This window comes from Haliotis cracherodii, unplaced genomic scaffold (assembly GCF_022045235.1).
Source record: "Haliotis cracherodii isolate W230 unplaced genomic scaffold, xgHalCrac1.p SCAF_15, whole genome shotgun sequence".
Lineage (NCBI taxonomy): Eukaryota > Metazoa > Mollusca > Gastropoda > Lepetellida > Haliotidae > Haliotis > Haliotis cracherodii.
In genome coordinates, this window is record NW_027266270.1 from 25,859,828 (window position 1) to 25,877,277 (window position 17,450).

General features: G+C 43.2%; 1 protein-coding gene across 2 annotated transcripts; it reads left to right on the top strand.

The window, feature by feature from the left end:
* Positions 1 to 415: 415 nt before the first annotated feature.
* LOC139461994 (cryptochrome-1-like) lies at positions 416 to 14,404 on the top strand. Of its 2 annotated transcripts, none has more exons than XM_071243486.1 (10): positions 416 to 466; positions 1,130 to 1,363; positions 2,256 to 2,450; positions 3,619 to 3,737; positions 6,677 to 6,828; positions 8,281 to 8,427; positions 10,353 to 10,517; positions 12,187 to 12,327; positions 13,138 to 13,289; positions 13,798 to 14,404. In XM_071243486.1, the coding sequence occupies exons 2-10, from the start codon at positions 1,149 to 1,151 to the stop codon at positions 14,111 to 14,113; spliced, it is 1,602 nt and encodes a 533-aa protein (XP_071099587.1). In that variant the 5' UTR covers positions 416 to 466; positions 1,130 to 1,148; the 3' UTR covers positions 14,114 to 14,404. The 2 variants fall into 2 exon arrangements, with proteins under 2 accessions (XP_071099587.1, XP_071099586.1); XM_071243485.1 differs by having other exon boundaries at positions 440 to 471.
* The last annotated feature ends 3,046 nt before the right edge of the window (positions 14,405 to 17,450 follow it).

Below are 17,450 nucleotides of genomic sequence, written 5' to 3' on the forward strand. Positions count from 1 at the left end.
GGACATTAAACAAAGAACAGATATGTGACAGGTATCTTGAAATTTCAACTTAATATTTTGAAATTTCAAGATAGTATAGAAAAATTTAAAAAAACCAAATGGCCCTGAAAGGCTTCCGTACATAAATCAGTCAATTACGATTTTTATACAGAAATCCGTGAATTGTTTTAAAATCACCAACGTCTGTACAGTTATAATGTTGAAGTGAATAGTGAGAAAATGTCCAATCTCCTCCTGAGGTATAATGTGACTAGAACAAAAACAATTCGGGTATCTTTTATGAAAATCCCCACCTCAGTCCCCCAAATTAAGAAAACAACATAACCAAGCGAGAAAGTGACGTCCTCCCCAGGCCACCATACAAATAAATGAACTGCGGGCACTGTTGCGGTGTAGGGGAGGTAACTCTGTGACACTGCTGTTTACATAACAAGAGCCACACGCTGTTTTCAGCTTCGAGTAACAAGTCAGGTTATTTGTATTTACTGTTGTCCTCTTCCATGCATATGTTGTAAATTATGAAAATAGCAACGTATCTATATTATGAAACCGCTGTACCCATTCACCATTTTCATTCAACCAAATGTGCTCTAGTTTAGATAATCGGCTTGTATGTGGCCAGGCGGCCATGGGACTGGATAATTGTCCTAGGCAAATAGAGGCTACATTTGTGTGTGTGTGTGTGTGTGTGTGTGTGTGCTCTGTGTGTGTGTGTGTGGAGACATCGAAGGAGGAAATTATAACCCAATTAATAAGGGGATGGGGATTGATTGGGGAGGGGGGGGGGGGGGGGGGGATGAAACAATGGGGTGTGTGTGTGGAATTTGTTTAAAAAAAAAATGGGGGTAGGGGGTCAAAATATGATACAACCCAAGCCCTAACAGATACAGTGGCTTGTTAATTTATGAAAACCATGGAATCCGGCGAAAATATGTTGTATGGTTGTAGGTAGACATTATAAAACGTAATTTGTCCTTCAGTTTTACTAAATCAGCAAAAAATGTGAACTTCTGAAAAAGAGCATTTTTTAATTCATAACAATATAAAACGTTTCATCAGAGACCATACAGATCTAGTTGTACTGATATAGTATCTGACTCAGATTTCTTGTTTTGCGATCTCATTTCAGGTATTGAGTAATATCTACTATGTCCCACAAAACAATCCATTGGTTCCGCAAAGGTCTGCGTATCCATGACAACCCAGCTCTCCTGGCTGCTGTCAAAGACGGAGAGGAATTATGGCCAATATTTATTCTTGACCCATGGTTTGCCAAAAATGCTCGAGTTGGAATCAACAGATGGCGGTTTCTACTTCAGTCTTTAAAGAATCTAGATGAGAATCTGAAGAAAGTCAACTCAAGGTATTGATTGTTTAAACCAAAAGCAGCTGTACTATTTGTCTTGTATCCCCGGTCCATTCAACCATGACATTCTAAGACTAATGAACCCTGGGAATTTGTATTGGCTCGACAAGTTATGAAAAAAAACTATAATGAGATATCTGCATTTTCTACACAATGGTATTAAGACAGAATACATTATCTACAATACTTTGGCAAGTCTAGATTTCTCCAGTTTCTGAAAATGGAGATATTCTCTGTGAGCCCCTTGCTATGTATTTATAGACAATTTAAGAAATAAGTCTTAAAGGATTTCGTTTATAGAGAAAGTAACTGTTAGAATGTTCTATTCATTGTATTGTAATCTCTCGTCATTTTTTTTAAAGAATTTGCTATTCAAGTGAATGGTGGTGCTTGTTACTTGGTGGGTCTGTTAAGGTGTGCCATTTGTTGAAGAATATCCTAAATTCTGATTTGACAAGCACCTGGAACATTCATTCAAAACATATCAACACCGATGGTCAATCTTATTTTTGTCTTGATATTTTTTACATACAATTAGTTTGGATGAGTTGAACTAAAAGTAATGTACATTTGAATATGTTTTATTGTAAATTTTTTTGCATGATATTGTGATGTCAGTTGGGGAGAAATGAATGCTGTCTTTACATCAACCAATATTTCTTAATTTGATCTTTGCAATGGCCGCACCATGCATTTGTATTCATTGTACTCATAGTGATTGTGATAGTCATGAATTGATATATTTTGAATGAAGTTCAATTATTGTATTTTTAGTTGGTGGCTCTTGTCTTGATCACCAAACCATAAAGAGAAAAATTAAACGGGTGTTGGCATGAGTGAGTATTGCTGACTTTTAGAACTAAGACTTTCCCCTCCTTCTTTGTGACAGGCTGTTTGTCATCCAAGGCACTCCGACAGAGGTGTTCCCAAGGCTCTTTAAACAATGGGAGATAACTCGACTGACGTTTGAGGTAGACACTGAACCCTATGCCGTGGCACGCGATGAAGAAGTCAAACAACTCGCACACCAGCATGGAGTGGAGGTCGTCACAGAAGTGTCCCACACTCTATTTGATGTCAAGAAGTAAGATGTAGACTCATCTGTGATACTACGTACAGGGTTGACCACCCTATATCCCGGGGAGGGGGGTTGATGGGGGGGGGGGGGGGGGGGGGGGAAATTCAGTACGGATACTACATATTTTTTCAGCTCCAGCTGCAACATCAGATATTTTATAAATTATGTCTATGAGCCTAAATATTATTTAGAAAAACCCTTCTTGCAGCAATGTATTTTTAATGGCAGGCAATTTCTTATTTTTTCTACAGTCTGAAGTATTTTTTTTGGACAATATGTTATTTTTGATAAAATCCCAGACAAGAATATATGGTGGTCGGTCCCTAAGGACCATGTGGCTATTCCCCACAATGGTACAATGTGTGAAGTCCATTTCTAGTGACTCCATCCGTGATATTCCAGCAATAAAGTGAGTGAGAATTGTTTTACCCCTCTGTAGGTTGCGTAAAACAATACCCACTCACTTTACAGTGTGTTTGACAAGAAATCTACTTAGGCGTCTGTTACCTCCTACATTGTTGTTGAACCACCTCCGGGTTCCCCTATATCTGCACCGTCAGTAGCAGAGGTTATTGTTTCTGACGGTTTCCTGACGGATGATGTCCCTCCTGTGACGCCTAAACAGTCCATTTCCGATACCTCTGAATCCACACCTAAGATGGAACAATCAGAGATCTCGGATTTTTGTGAAGTGCAATCAATCCAACCAAACCTCCTGTGACCACTCCTGGTTTGCCAGTTACCAGTCAACGTTTTTCTCCCGCTCCTCCACGTTCTGTTTCAACCAAGTCTGGTTGCGCATCTTTGCCTAAGCCTACTGACACTCATCCAGTAGCTTTAGGTCACGCCTCAAAATAGTTGTTTTTTCGAAGCTGATCACAGAGTGTGTGATTTCAGCACTTTCTTTTGAACATTAAATACTTTCTACAAAAGTATGAATTTTTCTCTCTTGTATATTGCCTAAATGTATAAAGCGAAATTTATTTCTGCAACATAACCGCAATCAATTTGTGGCTTTACTTTACATCAGAACATTTAGAACACATTACTTAACTATGAGTAATCTTCTTTTCTTGATTAAACAAATTGGCAGTGTAACAGTTTATGGCAAGGGGAGGTAATTCTGACATGGAAGATGTTATTACCATATGATTACATTTGGTTTCTTTGGCAGAACAATACAGAAAAATGGTGGATCACCCCCACTCACGTACCAAAGACTTCAGACATTGATCTCACAGATGGGGGCGCCTCCATCACCCGCAAACACTCTCACCAAAGAGGAGATGAAAGGTAAGATTTATCCGTAAATTAATTCATGTAATCACTGATTTGTCCTTAACTTCATTCATGACCAGAGATTTATCTAGGTTTGCAAACTTACTGCCCTTAGTAGGCAAAATGTGAAAAAAGTACTTATTTTTTTTGAAAAGAGAATTTTTAGAAGTACTTTGGTTTATCAGTTCAGAGGTATTTTAACTTTGTAATTTAACTTTAAAACCCGCTACCGCTAAACAAAGATCTGAGGACATCCAAATACGGGTCATGTCAGAGTGACCTTTCATCCGACTATTCAAAGCGTTGCTAACCAGATCATGAAAGTGACAGTCGGAATGTGTTGTCTAATCATGTAACCTCGAAAATGTTAACACAGGGTATTCTGAATGACAGTTACGGCCCGTATGACTGATTCCGTCAAAATTATCGTCTATCTCTCGCTTCCGTGGGATAAACATTTGTAAAAGAGGAGGCGTTGCACAGTACGTGGGAAGCACTGCCATACAATCTCAACCATTTATTAGACATTCCGGAATGTTATTTTGTTCAGTTTTCAAAATTTTAATCAAGAACTGCGTCAACATATTTTTCAAGCGTAGTCTGAAATGGAAGTTGCCAGGTTGAAACGAGTGCCGTAAATCTCGAGGAAGCTGCTTTGTAATTGGCTAATGTCAACTTCTTGTTAGTCATTTCAGTGGTTGGTCAAAGTTCGCGAAAGGTCGTTCTGACATGACCTGTAATGGGATGTCCGCAGATCTTTGTTAAGCGGCAACGGGAACTTAGATCTGATTTTAATGAGATTGGGACCCAGTGTTATTTTTGTAGTTATGCCATCCCTGCCCCGGTCTGTCAAACAGTAACTTGTGTCTGGAGAGAAAATGAATAGAGTTATTGCCATCAGTCACAGGGCATTAGCAGTGGGTCTTTGGATACTGAGAACAGTTTATTATATGGCAGTGGAGGTTGTTGTACGTTTATTTGTTAGTGGCAGAACATGACTGAAGCTCTCGTAAGATGTCAAGTGCTGTAGTGGCCAGATTGTAACAGGAAGTGTGATTTAGAGTTACCTCCCTGGTGTTGTTGACAAACACGACAGTCTTGGTTGTTCGAGATGATTCAGGATGGGACAGTTTCTAGAGCATGTAGAAGGCTAGCTTCACCTAAAGTGATTTGAGGCCTTTTACGACCTGACTTGCATTTTGTCTATTTGCGAAGTGAGGTTTGGATACCTATTTGGAACACTAAATTCCGGCCAACTTTTCTGGATTCAAGAATGGAAGACAGGCCTGTTTAAAGACATTTGACAGTGTGCTTTCATTAATTCTAGGGCCCGCCTGTTATTTGACCCATTGTATTACCTGTTTTGGATTGGAAATCTAAAACTGTATTTTTGACTATTAGTGATCTTTGATCTTGTGTGGTATTTTACTGATTTCACAGTTTAGTTCTGTTTGAACTGATTTCTGGTTTAACCTTTGCGTTTTAATTGTAACAATTGTTATATATAGAACAGCCCCATCTTACCCAATGACCCCAGTAGAGGGTATTTAGAGGCGTGGGCTACATAATGGGGAGATCAGGCTGGAGGTCAGCTCACTGTGGCCACTCTCTAACATGTAAAAATATATTTATGTTGATGTATAACAATGGTCTGAAGTTTAACAAGGCGATCAGGTAGCCTAGTGGGTAAAGCGTTCGCTCATCACACCGAAGACCCGGGTTTGATTCTCGACATGGGAACATTGTGTGAAGCCCATTTCTGGTGTCCCCCGCCATGACATTGCAGAAATATTGCTAAGAGCAGCATAAAACCATGCTCACTCACTCACTCACTAAAGTTTAACAGCTATTGTATGAGACATTTTCCTCAGATATTGTTGTGAACTGGATCTGTAGCTTTCAGACAGAGCCACGTACTCTTCAGCTTAGCACCATAGTTCTCTCCCCTTACGTCAAGTTCGGCTGTGTCTGTGCGTGCACATTTTACTTGCGACTACTGTTTGTCTACCGTGGTCAGAAGTTTGGCTTATTTTAACCTCAGTTTTAGTTGTGACAAGTGGTAAAACTGAGGCGTGTTCAGGAGGGTGAGCGACCGCGCGAGAGTACAGTGAGGCAATATCACGCCTTTCGGAACGGGAGTCAGGTACTCGCTCTCGTGGCACAGCGTCCATAATAACGTCACCTGCGATCAAAACAGCCCTGTCCACAAGTGTCATAGATTCACACATTTAATTTCATCACAAGTTTGATGGGTTCATACTTTGATGTTCATGATAACAAAGTGTTTATTTTTATTATTAATTACATGTCCCTGTGCTGGACCAGACAATCCAGCAATCGACATGAGAATCGGTCTGTGCAATGGGGATACGATGACATGCATCACCAAAGTCAGCGAGTCTTATCACTCGATCCTTAAGGCAAACATATGGGTTGCGGAAGACCTATTGTCTTCCCTGATCATTACAGGTCAATATATTGAAAATGCAAAAATAACTTTTTGATGGTAGATCTAGTGTAAAAGATTATTCTTTTGACATCGGTTCCATTCTCGTCAAAGGCAAACATTTGTCCAATGTGCGACGCCAACTTGGATTACGAGGCGAACTACCTCTCGGGCTCGATCGCAAGTACACACGTGTGCTCGCGCGGTTAGCCTTGTTCAACAACGCGTGCTCGCGTAATATAGCGAGCGCCCACCCTCCTGAACATGCCTCAGAACTACTATTCAAGTAGCATTACACCCAACTGCCTTGCTGTGTTACAGACTCTCAGGGGGCGGTGGGGTAGCCTTGTGGTTGAAGCATTTACTTGTCACGCCGAAGACCTGTGCTCGATTCCCCACATGGGTACAATGTGTGAAGCCCATTTTTGTTGTCCCCCGCTGTGATATTGCTGGAATATTGGTAAAAGCGGCGTAAAACTATGCTCACTCACTCACTCGCTCACTACAGACTGTCGGACCCCTCAAGCAGATGACACAGAGAAGTACACTGTTCCGGCGCTGGAGGACCTGGACAAGTGCGTGGACGAGCTGGGTCCCAACCTGTACCCTGGAGGGGAGAAGGAGGCACTCACCCGCATGGAGAGGTATCTCAAGAAAACAGTAAGTATCATGTATCATGTATCATGTCAGAACTTAAAAGTTGATTTTTGAATTGTGTGGGAGTGTTGGAATCATTGAGTTGCGCTATTTGCATTCATATTCCCAATAATCCATGGAAATATGTTTAGAGTGAGTATGTTTTATGCTGCTTTTAGCAATATTCCAGCACGATCACAGCTTCTGACACCAAAAATTGGCTTCGCAAATTGTACCCATGTCAGGAATCGAACCGGGGTCTTCGGCATGATGAACGAACGCTTTAACCACTAGGCTACCCCACCGCCGCAAATATGTTTAGAAAGGCAACCAGGGTATACAGGATCATGATATTGTTTGTTTGGCATTTGAAGTTTGAGATGTTAGGAACGTTTAGTGCTGCTTGTGGCTCAGTCAATTTAGATGGCTTGGGTGTAGGCTTGTGACTAGGCTGACTGCAAGTCATGGTGCCTTGATAGCATAGATCATTGCTTACAATATCAACCACTCTTTCGTCTGTTGTCATGATACAGCTGGAATATTGCTGTGGGGTTAAGACAATTCACTCTCTCACTGTTTCAGTGGGGCTTAATTGTAGGACAATTCTTCTGAATATTTCTGAAATTTAACATCGATTAGGAAAACGTAATGCAGATAATTTAGTTTGTTCAGCTTAAAAAATGTTTTTATAGAGTCCCTTCATTTATTCAAGGACCAATAGACCAAAGCTGCATCTTTTTACATTGGCAAGAAAAGTGTTTTTATTAGGAAGTGTCGGAACAATACTGAAAACTGGTTGGACGGCAGGCTGAAATATTTTTGTTTGACTGCAAATACGATACAACATGTACATCTTATCTTAGAGTTCAGGTCCACACCCACAAAGAGATCTCAGTGCTAAGACTATCGTGACGCCACTACTCTAATAATATAGAGTCATAGATTTAGCGCTATGAACCCTTTAAGTAGGTTGGTTGGTTGGTTTGTTGTTTATCACCGCACCGCAATATTCCAGCTATATGACGGCGGTCTGTAAATAATTGAGTCTGGACCAGATAATCCAGTGATTAATATCATGAGCATCGATCCACGCAATTGTGTTTGTTGACATGCATCAACCAAGTCAGCGAGCCTGACCACCCAATCCCGTTAGTCGCCTCTTACGACAAGCATAGTCGCCTTTTACGGCAAGCATGGGTTGCTGAAGATCTATTCTACCCCGGATCTTCACGGGTCCTTAAGTAACAGGGGCCCAGTGTAAAAGAGTTTTAGGAAATGTACCCACATACAGATTAATTTTGTTAACAATGATGTGTTTATAAAATGCAAATTTAATGCCAAGAATCAGAAGTGCCAACAGCAAGGTACCATGGAGGCAAGGAGGAAAGAAGTGCCGGCTTTATTTGAATGACTGCGGATGTTATCATTGCTCTTTACATATTATCATGATTATGCAGCCATTTGGTTTTGCTTCAGAATTGGATCTGTAGCTTTGAGAAACCTAAGACGGAGCCTAACAGTCTTCAGCCCAGCACCACAGTTCTCTCCCCTTACCTCAAGTTTGGCTGCCTCTCTGCTCGTACATTTTACTTCCGGTTACTTGACGTCTACCGAGTCAACAAGGTGAGGGTGCAGGTAGAGGGGGAATAAGCTGAGATATCATGTTATAAGAGCTGTATGTGTAGGTTAGGAGGGTGCTATTGAATTTTCTGTCCAAGGGTTGTGTTACATTATAACTCTCATCACGTGCACATGCTGGATGGTTTACCAGAAAAACAACCTGAAGGTAAGGTGAAATGGGGTTTTAAGTTGGAGTCATGTTTATTATGCTTGCAAAGTGATGAGCATGCATGTGTGCATGGGGCTTGCACAAGTCGAGAATATGTTGGTGTTGTACTGCTAGCGTACTGAGATACCATGCCGAAGTTCGGACACAGTGACTCCAAGCCAACCTGTCCTTGTTTTGTCCTTTAATAATGCTGAGCACCAGGCAGGGAAACAACAAGTACCATCTTTTGGTCTGCCGAGGGCAGGAGATGAAATCTCTCAGCTGACGCTCGATCCACCAGGACTTGGAGGTAGCCGAAGAACAACATGAAAGACCATGGAGGTTGTTGTCTGCGTTGTGTGTCACACAGCATAAGGGTGTCATCCGATGCACATCAAAATTAAAAACGGATACAAATAATGTCCACTATGAGTTTTGTTGGACTCAAAATGTTGATTGCTTGAATTACAACGCTCTACTGAATGACTGGGATTGCAATCAGGGACGAGTTATTTCCCTTTTTATTTAGTAATAGCACTGAATGTTAACATGTTGTTTGTATTATTTATGTGCCTTGAATTGTAGTAAGTGTGCCTTGAAAAAACTTTGAAAAGGAATTGAATTTTTTTAGAACATCTCTGTACTAACCCCGAGTTGAGGCCATGTATCACGGAAGTCATTCATGCATTAACTTTGTACAATCCTTTTTGATCCCAATTGCATCGATCGATGCTCATGATATCAGTCACTGGATTGCCTGGTCCAGACTCGATTATTTACAGACCGCTGTTATATAGCTTGAATACTGCTGAGTGCGGCATAAAACAACCAACCAACCAACCAAACCTTGCCATTGCCTGATATTGAAGCAGTGTGTAGAGTAGATGGATGCAAGGGTATGGCGGATATATATTGCTGATATTATCCGAACTTTCAATAGTCTGCACTCACTGGGAACAGGCGGTCACTTGATTGTTTGGTTGGTTAAAAATAGTGGTAACACCTCACATTGGCCTTGAAGTCAAGAAGCGTTGTTGATAGCAAATATACAGTAAAGTGAATACACAATGCCATTTAGAAAGTCGTCAAATGTAACAGATACTATATTTGGGATAACACTTTCTTAGTAAAGTACAGATTCTCGTACTTCTTTGGGGTTGAGTCCCGTCTAGGATTCGAACCCACACTTGCCAGAGTGAGGCACCTTATCGCCAGCACACAAAGTCAGCGATCTAACCCACTCAGCCACCGAGGCTTCCACAAAAGTGAAAGTCCGACAACTGGTAGTCTAGATCGCGTACAAGTGTAAATTGGCACGGCTCTCATGGCCGAAAGCTATGAATACACAATGCTATTTGGGGCGGTCAGGTAGCCTAGTGGTTAAAGCGTTCGCTCGTCACAACGAAGACCCGGGTTCGATTCCCGACATGGGTACAATGTGTGAATCCCATTTCAGGTGTCCCCCGCTGTGATATTGCTGGAATATTGCTAAAAGTGGCATTAAACCATACTCACTCACTCACTCACTCACAATGCCATTTAGAAAGTGGTCAAATGTAACAAATGTTATAACCAGGTGTGGGTTCGAATCCCGGACAGGACTCAACCCAAGAAAGTACAAGAATCTGTACTTTACTAAGAAAGTGTTATCCCAAATATAACATTTGTTACATTTGACCACTTTCTAAATGGCATTGTGTATTCATGTTTGTTCGTTTGTTTGTTCATGAGAGTGTCACCCCAGATGAAGTTTGCATCAATAGATGTATTTGTGTTACAGAAGCACACCCAACCCCCAGTGTCCCTGCATGGACAGTTGTTGTGGCGGGAGTTCTTCTACACTGTGGGGTCAGGGACACCGAACTTTGACCGTATGGAGGGCAACTCAGTCTGCACACAGGTGCCCTGGGAGAACAACAAGGAGCTGCTGGAGGCATGGACACAGGTCTGTTGTGGTGGGGTAGAGGGGAACAGGTCAGTCGGGGTGGGGGTGGAGGGGAAGGGAACAGGCCAGTCTGGCTGGTGGTGGAGGGGAACAGGTCAGTCCAGGTGGTGTTGGAGGGGACAGGTCAGTCAGGGTGGGGGTGAAGGGGACAGGTCAGTCTGGGTGGGGGTGGAGGGGAAGGGAACAGGCTAGTCTGAGTGGGGGTGGGGGTGAAGGGGACAGGTCAGTCTGTTGTGGTGGGGTAGAGGGGAACAGGTCAGTCGGGGTGGGGGTGGAGGCGAAGGGAACAGGCCAGTCTGGCTGGTGGTGGAGGGGAACAGGTCAGTCCAGGTGGTGTTGGAGGGGACAGGTCAGTCGGGGTGGGGGTGAAGGGGACAGGTCAGTCTGGGTGGGGGTGGAGGGGAAGGGAACAGGCTAGTCTGGGTGGGGGTGGGGGTGAAGGGGACAGGTCAGTCTGGGTGGAGGTGGAGGGAAGGGGACAGGTCAGTCTTGCTGGTGGTGGAGGGGAAGGGGACAGGTCAGTCTTGCTGGTGGTGGAGGGGAACAGGTAAATCGCAGGGGGCTGGGGGTGTAGTAGAGGGGGGGAAGGGAACAGGACCATCGGGGTGGGGGTGGAGGGGAACAGGTCAGTCAGGGTAGAGGGGAAGGGAATATGTCAGACGGGGTGGAGGTGGAGGGTAAGGGAACAGGTCTGTTGGGGTTGGGGTGGAGGGGAAGGAAACATGTCAGACGGGGTGGTGGTCGAAGGGAAGGTAACAGGTCAGTTGGGGTGGGTTGGAGGGGAAAGGGAACAAGTCAGTTGGGGTCAGGGTGGAGGGTAAGGGAACATGTCAGACGGGGTGGGGGTAGAGGGGAAGGTATAAGGTCTGTTTGGGTGGGGGTCGAGGGGAAGGGAACAGGTCTGTTGGGAAGGGGTGGAGGGGAAGGGAACAGGTCTGTTGGGGTGGGGGTGGAGGGTAAGGGGACAGGTCTGTTGGGGTGGGGGTCGAGGGGAAGGGAACATGTCAGGCGGGGTGGCGGTCGAGGGGAAGGGAACGTGTCAGACGGGGTGGGGGTAGAGTTGAAGGGAACAGGTCAGCTGGGTGGGGGTCGAGGGGAAGGGAACATGTCAGTTGGGGTGGGGGTAGAGGGTAAGGGGACAGGTCTGTTGGGGTCGGGGTGGAGGGGAAGGGAACATGTCAGACGGGGTGGGGGTAGAGTTGAAGGGAACAGGTCAGCTGGGTGGGGGTCGAGGGGAAGGGAACATGTCAGACGGGGTGGGGGTAGAGGGGAAGGTATAAGGTCTGTTGGGGTGGGGGTAGAGGGGAAGGGAACATGTCAGTTGGGTAGGGTTCGAGGGGAAGGGAACATGTCAGATGGGGTGGCGGTCGAGGGGAAGGGAACATATCAGACGGGCTGGGGGTAGAGTTGAAGGGAACAGGTCAGCTGGGTGGGGGTCGAGGGGAAGGGAACATGTCAGACGGGGTGGGGGTAGAGGGGAAGGTATAAGGTGGGGGTGGTCAATTAGAGAGAATGAAACAGGTTAATTAGACTGTAATTAGACGGTATTTACATATTTTGTTGAGATATCTCATCTTTGAGTGCAAACATTTCCCCATTTGTGTATGCAAACATAAAAAACGTAACATATATAATGTTTTAACAATAACATATGTTCACTATACCGCAGGCTCGGACCGGCTACCCATTCATAGATGCCATCATGACCCAGTTGAGACAGGAAGGATGGATCCATCATCTTGCACGGCATGCAGTCGCTTGTTTCCTGACTCGTGGTGACTTGTGGATCAGCTGGGAGGAGGGACAGAAGGTAACCCAACTCACTCCTTGTCAGCAGTTGTTCTCATCGTTGTGTAGGTGTTTGAGGGGCTGCTACTGGATGCTGACTGGAGCCAGAACGCAGGGAAATGGATGTGTGTGAACCCAACTCGCTCCTTGTCAGCAGTTGTTCTCATTGTTGTGTACCGGTAGGTGTTTGAGGAGCTGCCACGGGATGCTGACTGGAGCTGTAACGCAGGGAACTGGATGTGTGTGAACCCAACTCGCTCCTTGTCAGCAGTTGTTCTCATTGTTGTGTAGGTGTTTGAGGAGCTGCTACTGGATGCTGACTGGAGCTGGAACGCAGGGAACTGGATGTGTGTGAACCCAACTCACTCCTTGTCAGCAGTTGTTCTCATTGTTGTGTAGGTGTTTGAGGAGCTGCCACTGGATGCTGACTAGAGCCAGAACGCAGGGAAATGGATGTGTGTGAACCCAACTCACTCCTTGTCAGCAGTTGTTCTCATTGTTGTGTAGGTGTTTGAGGAGCTGCCACTGGATGCTGACTGGAGCCAGAACGCAGGGAAATGGATGTGTGTGACTCCCAGCTCACTCCTTGTCAGCAGTTGTTCTCATTGTTGTGTAGGTGTTTGAGGAGCTGCTACTGGATGCTGACTGGAGCCAGAACGCAGGGAAATGGATGTGTGTGAACCCAACTCACTCCTTGTCAGCAGTTGTTCTCATTGTTGTGTAGGTGTTTGAGGAGCTGCTACTGGATGCTGACTGGAGCCAGAACGCAGGGAAATGGATGTGTGTGAACCCAACTCACTCCTTGTCAGCAGTTGTTCTCATTGTTGTGTAGGTGTTTGAGGAGCTGCTACTGGATGCTGACTGGAGCCTGAACGCAGGGAACTGGATGTGGCTGTCTGCCAGTGCATTCTTCCATCAGTATTTCCGAGTCTACAGCCCGATCGCCTTCGGCAAGAAGACAGACAAGAATGGTGACTACATCAGGTAGACATGACTGGTGAAGTGTGGTTGTGGGGTAGCCTTGTGGTTAAATTTTTACTCATGAAATTTGAATATCTGGGTTTGATTCCCCACTTGGATGCAGTGTGTGGTCATTCTCAGTATCCTTATGGATGTTATGGCTGGAATATTTGCTAAAATTGGCAGATGAGATAAATGCTCAATGTCGTTTGTGACACTTTGTTGTTCATAGGCTCCTGACCTTTAAAGGGTCAAGCAATGTTAGATGTTGAAACAGTCTCGGCACTACAATTGATTAGTGGAGCTTGGACCTTATCATTTCTTATAGTAGGCGTGGTAGACATTAGTTCATTACCGTTGATTTAGAAACTATCTTTTGCAAATATATGCTTTGAAAGACTTTTGCATACGAAAACCTTATAAAGAGTTTTCATATATTTTGTTCAGCTTAAATGATTTCAGTGATATTTATTTTAAATGTTTTGTGTACAGAAATCACTAGATAAGAAATGTACCATCATTCCCTGAACAGGAAGTACCTGCCACAGCTGAAGAAGTTCCCGGCGCAGTACATCTACGAGCCGTGGAAGTCTCCCCAGTCAGTGCAGAAGGCAGCAGGCTGTGTCATAGGCAAAGACTACCCCAAGCCTATAGTGGACCACGACAACGTCCGCAAAGCCAACATCAAGAAAATGGCAGCTGCGTATGCTAAGAGGAAGGAAATGGCCACGAAAGAGAAAAGCACTTCAAGTCCTGCGAAGAAACGGAAATCTTCAGCAATGGAGGATGGGATGAAGAAGAAATCCAGATCTGGAGACAAGAAAATGACAGATTTTTTCAACAAATAAATTAAAAAGTTCATTTGTTATGTAAGTGAATACAACCCGATATGGGAACTGAGTGAGTGAGTGAAAGAGATAGTTGGGTTTTTAATGACGCTTTTAACAATATTCCAGTTATATCACGTATATAAGCTTAATGTGGGAGGAAAGTCTGAAGTGATGCAGGTCTCAGATGTTAAACCACTTTGGTGAAACCCACAAGCACCGTATGGTGCTGACAAACTTAGAAACATAATTGGGACGAACTGAGTTTTTAACCGACAATCCTAGGTTTCTGGTGGTGAAACCCACAAGCACCGTATGGTGCTGACAAACTTAGAAACATAATTGAGACAAACTGAGTTTTTAACCGACAATCATAGGTTTCTGGTGGGGCACGGGTGGCCCAGTCGTCTGAGGCGCCGCAATTCGTTGTGCAGAGTTGCACGCCAGAAACCTATGATTGTGGTTCGAATCCCGGTTCGCCCCGATTATGTTTCTAGGTTTGTCAGCACCATACCCGTGCTCGTGGGTTTCACCGAAGTGGTAAACATTTGAGACCTGCATCACTTGGGGCTTTCATCCCACATTAAACTGACACTCTGCGATATAACCATCTTCCCGAAGCCAGTGAGTTAACTGACTATAAAAGTCCAGTTTCCACCCTTGCCGAACTAGGCTGGTATTATGGATTTACATTTTGGACTAACGGGTCTATGCATAGTCCAATCCAAATCGCGCACTGAAATCGAAATCCGGTTCGTAAAGTGTCATGCAGATTTCGGTTGACTGCAGGATTTGTCAAAGCATGTGCACCGCTAACTCGTTGTCAACAGATATTTTCTAAAAAATTTCATGCTTTTAATCAAGGTGCTCACGTGATTTGATTCACTTCTCGATGTAAGACTGGTTTTATCACAATATAGATGTTGATTATCAATCGGATCGTCTTGACTGGGCGCCACCGTTTTGTTCGAAGCAAATGCAAGTGATACGAGAGGTTGAATCTGATTGGTCAATAGGAGAGGCATAGAAAGGACATAACTCGTTATAGCCACTGGTGGCGCTACGATCGAGCCCAGGAAACTGGACTTTTAAAGTCAGTTAACTCTCTTGCCTCGGGAAGATGCAATATAACTGGAACACTGTTAAAAGCTGTTAAACCCAAGTCATATAGCTGGAATATAGCTGCGTGTGGCGTTAGATGCAGGACAAAATTTAACAGTATTTGAAAAGAAAGTCATTTAATATTGCTTATTGAACCGATATCTCAATAAAATATTGACAAAAATCAGCTGATGATCCAAAATATTCAGTTTGCTCTCTGTTTAGCCTCCTCTCATTATTATCACTAATACACTACTCGTGGAGGTAAAACAATTGCAAAACAGATTGCAGGACGTGTTTGTTGGATAGTGCAACATTATTTGTGAACCTGACTGTGACGTTGTAATGGTTGTATGACCAGTATGGCTTATATGTTATTTTAGCCCGGTTACGCCTGATTTGTGAATTTAAGCGGATCTACAATGGGGCCTGAGATCCATTTGCAAAATCAATAGCTTTCCTATATTTTCAAAGTACCTCCTACTCCAACGATTAGGCTGCATAAAAACGTTTCTCGGGCACAAGTTTACATTAGAAATTAGCCTCTTATGAACTCTTTGATATTTTCAACCAAGAGTATCAACACACACGAGGGCACACATTGAACTCGGCCCTTAATTCAACGTCAGTTGTCAAGCATATCTGGTGCCTACACCGGTTATTAAAAAGGACTGACGTTCAGTATTTTAAGATACGCATTGACGTCCGAGAAACAGGTCCCTTTTGCAACATTATACCAGTACAGCAGGCTGCCAGCTCGTGGGACACGCACACCCGACTGAATACCGTATTGGAGCTAACATACACCGGGTATACTGCAAAAGTATTCGAGTGGTTCAACAGATATGAGGGCGGTCGGGTAGCCTAGTGGTTAAAGCGTTCGCTCGTCATGCCGCAGACCCGGGTTCGATTCCCGACATGGGTAGAATGTGTGAAGCCCATTCCTGGTGTCCCCCGTCGTGATATTGTTGGAATATTGCTAAAAGCGGCGTAAAACCTTACTCACTCACTCACTTAACCGAGATGAATTTTCTGAATTGATCGATTACAAAAGGCGGGCGTAAAATCTGCCTGATCAACAAGGAAAAGACAGCTTCGCGGATTTACAGTTTTCACACCGTTTTTTTTAGTTTATACCACCATAAACGGAAACAATAATAAAGTCAATTCTTAAATAAAATATCTGGTTTAAGTGAGATGGACTCTTTCAAGGCGGGATCTTAAAGATGTCGATAAACTAGCTATGGCACAAAATGGAGTGAGATCACGCCAACACAACCAAATCGGTATTCCGTTTCAAGCCGGTTGAATGTGATTCAAGACAACTTACAATGAAAAAATACCTGTTCGCTCGTATATTTTTGTAGTGAAATACGTACTAGAATTGTAATGAATAAACAATAAAATTTACATCTGAAATGGTTTTTTTATTAAGTCAATTACCATAACGTTTGTCTTTTTCACAACACTGAAATATTTTTTGGATGCCATTTTAGTCCGTTCCTGTAGTTCAATTGATTGTAAATTATATTGTCAGAGATGTTTTGTGTTTCACAATGAAACACAACAATGCTACAACAGTCTTTCGTGTATATGCATGCGCAATATTAAAAACAGCCCGGTTGAGACATAGCAGTGTGAGATGAGAGTTTTGTTTACAGTGACGCTATTCCAAGTTAAACTGAAGAAACTGGCCGTTCCAGATTAAGAAAATCTTTAATAATTGTCTCCCTTTACAAAGCAAATGTAAAGTTGTGTCCAAACAAAATTTATAAAATTTCTGTATCATTAAATTTGGTTTGCTATTTAAATATGACAATCGAATCAAAAACAACTAATAAAAGTAAATAATCTAAATAATCAGTAATATATTATGTGCGCTTCATTCATATTTTTGTTAATAATCCCACGACAAGTTGACTTGTAGCTCAGATTAAAACAGCTATCTTGCTGATCACTCTGAACATTAATAGCGTGTGAAAGTCGCCCGAACTGAGGAAACAAACATTCTGACGCCACAGTAACAAAAAAAGCTAGCGTTTCCGAGTCAAGAACGTTATTGATTCCTGGGCTGCTAAACTTCTCTGTAACACGTTTCTATTTTTTTTTAATAATATATCTGTATTCATTTCAAAACAGCTTAGTTTATGACAGTTTTACCGCAGTTTTAAAATTGTGAAATAATCTTGATAATACACAACATTTTTCTGTGTTTCCATTTTACAAGTGTGATGTACTGTTGTCAGCAAAATTCCGA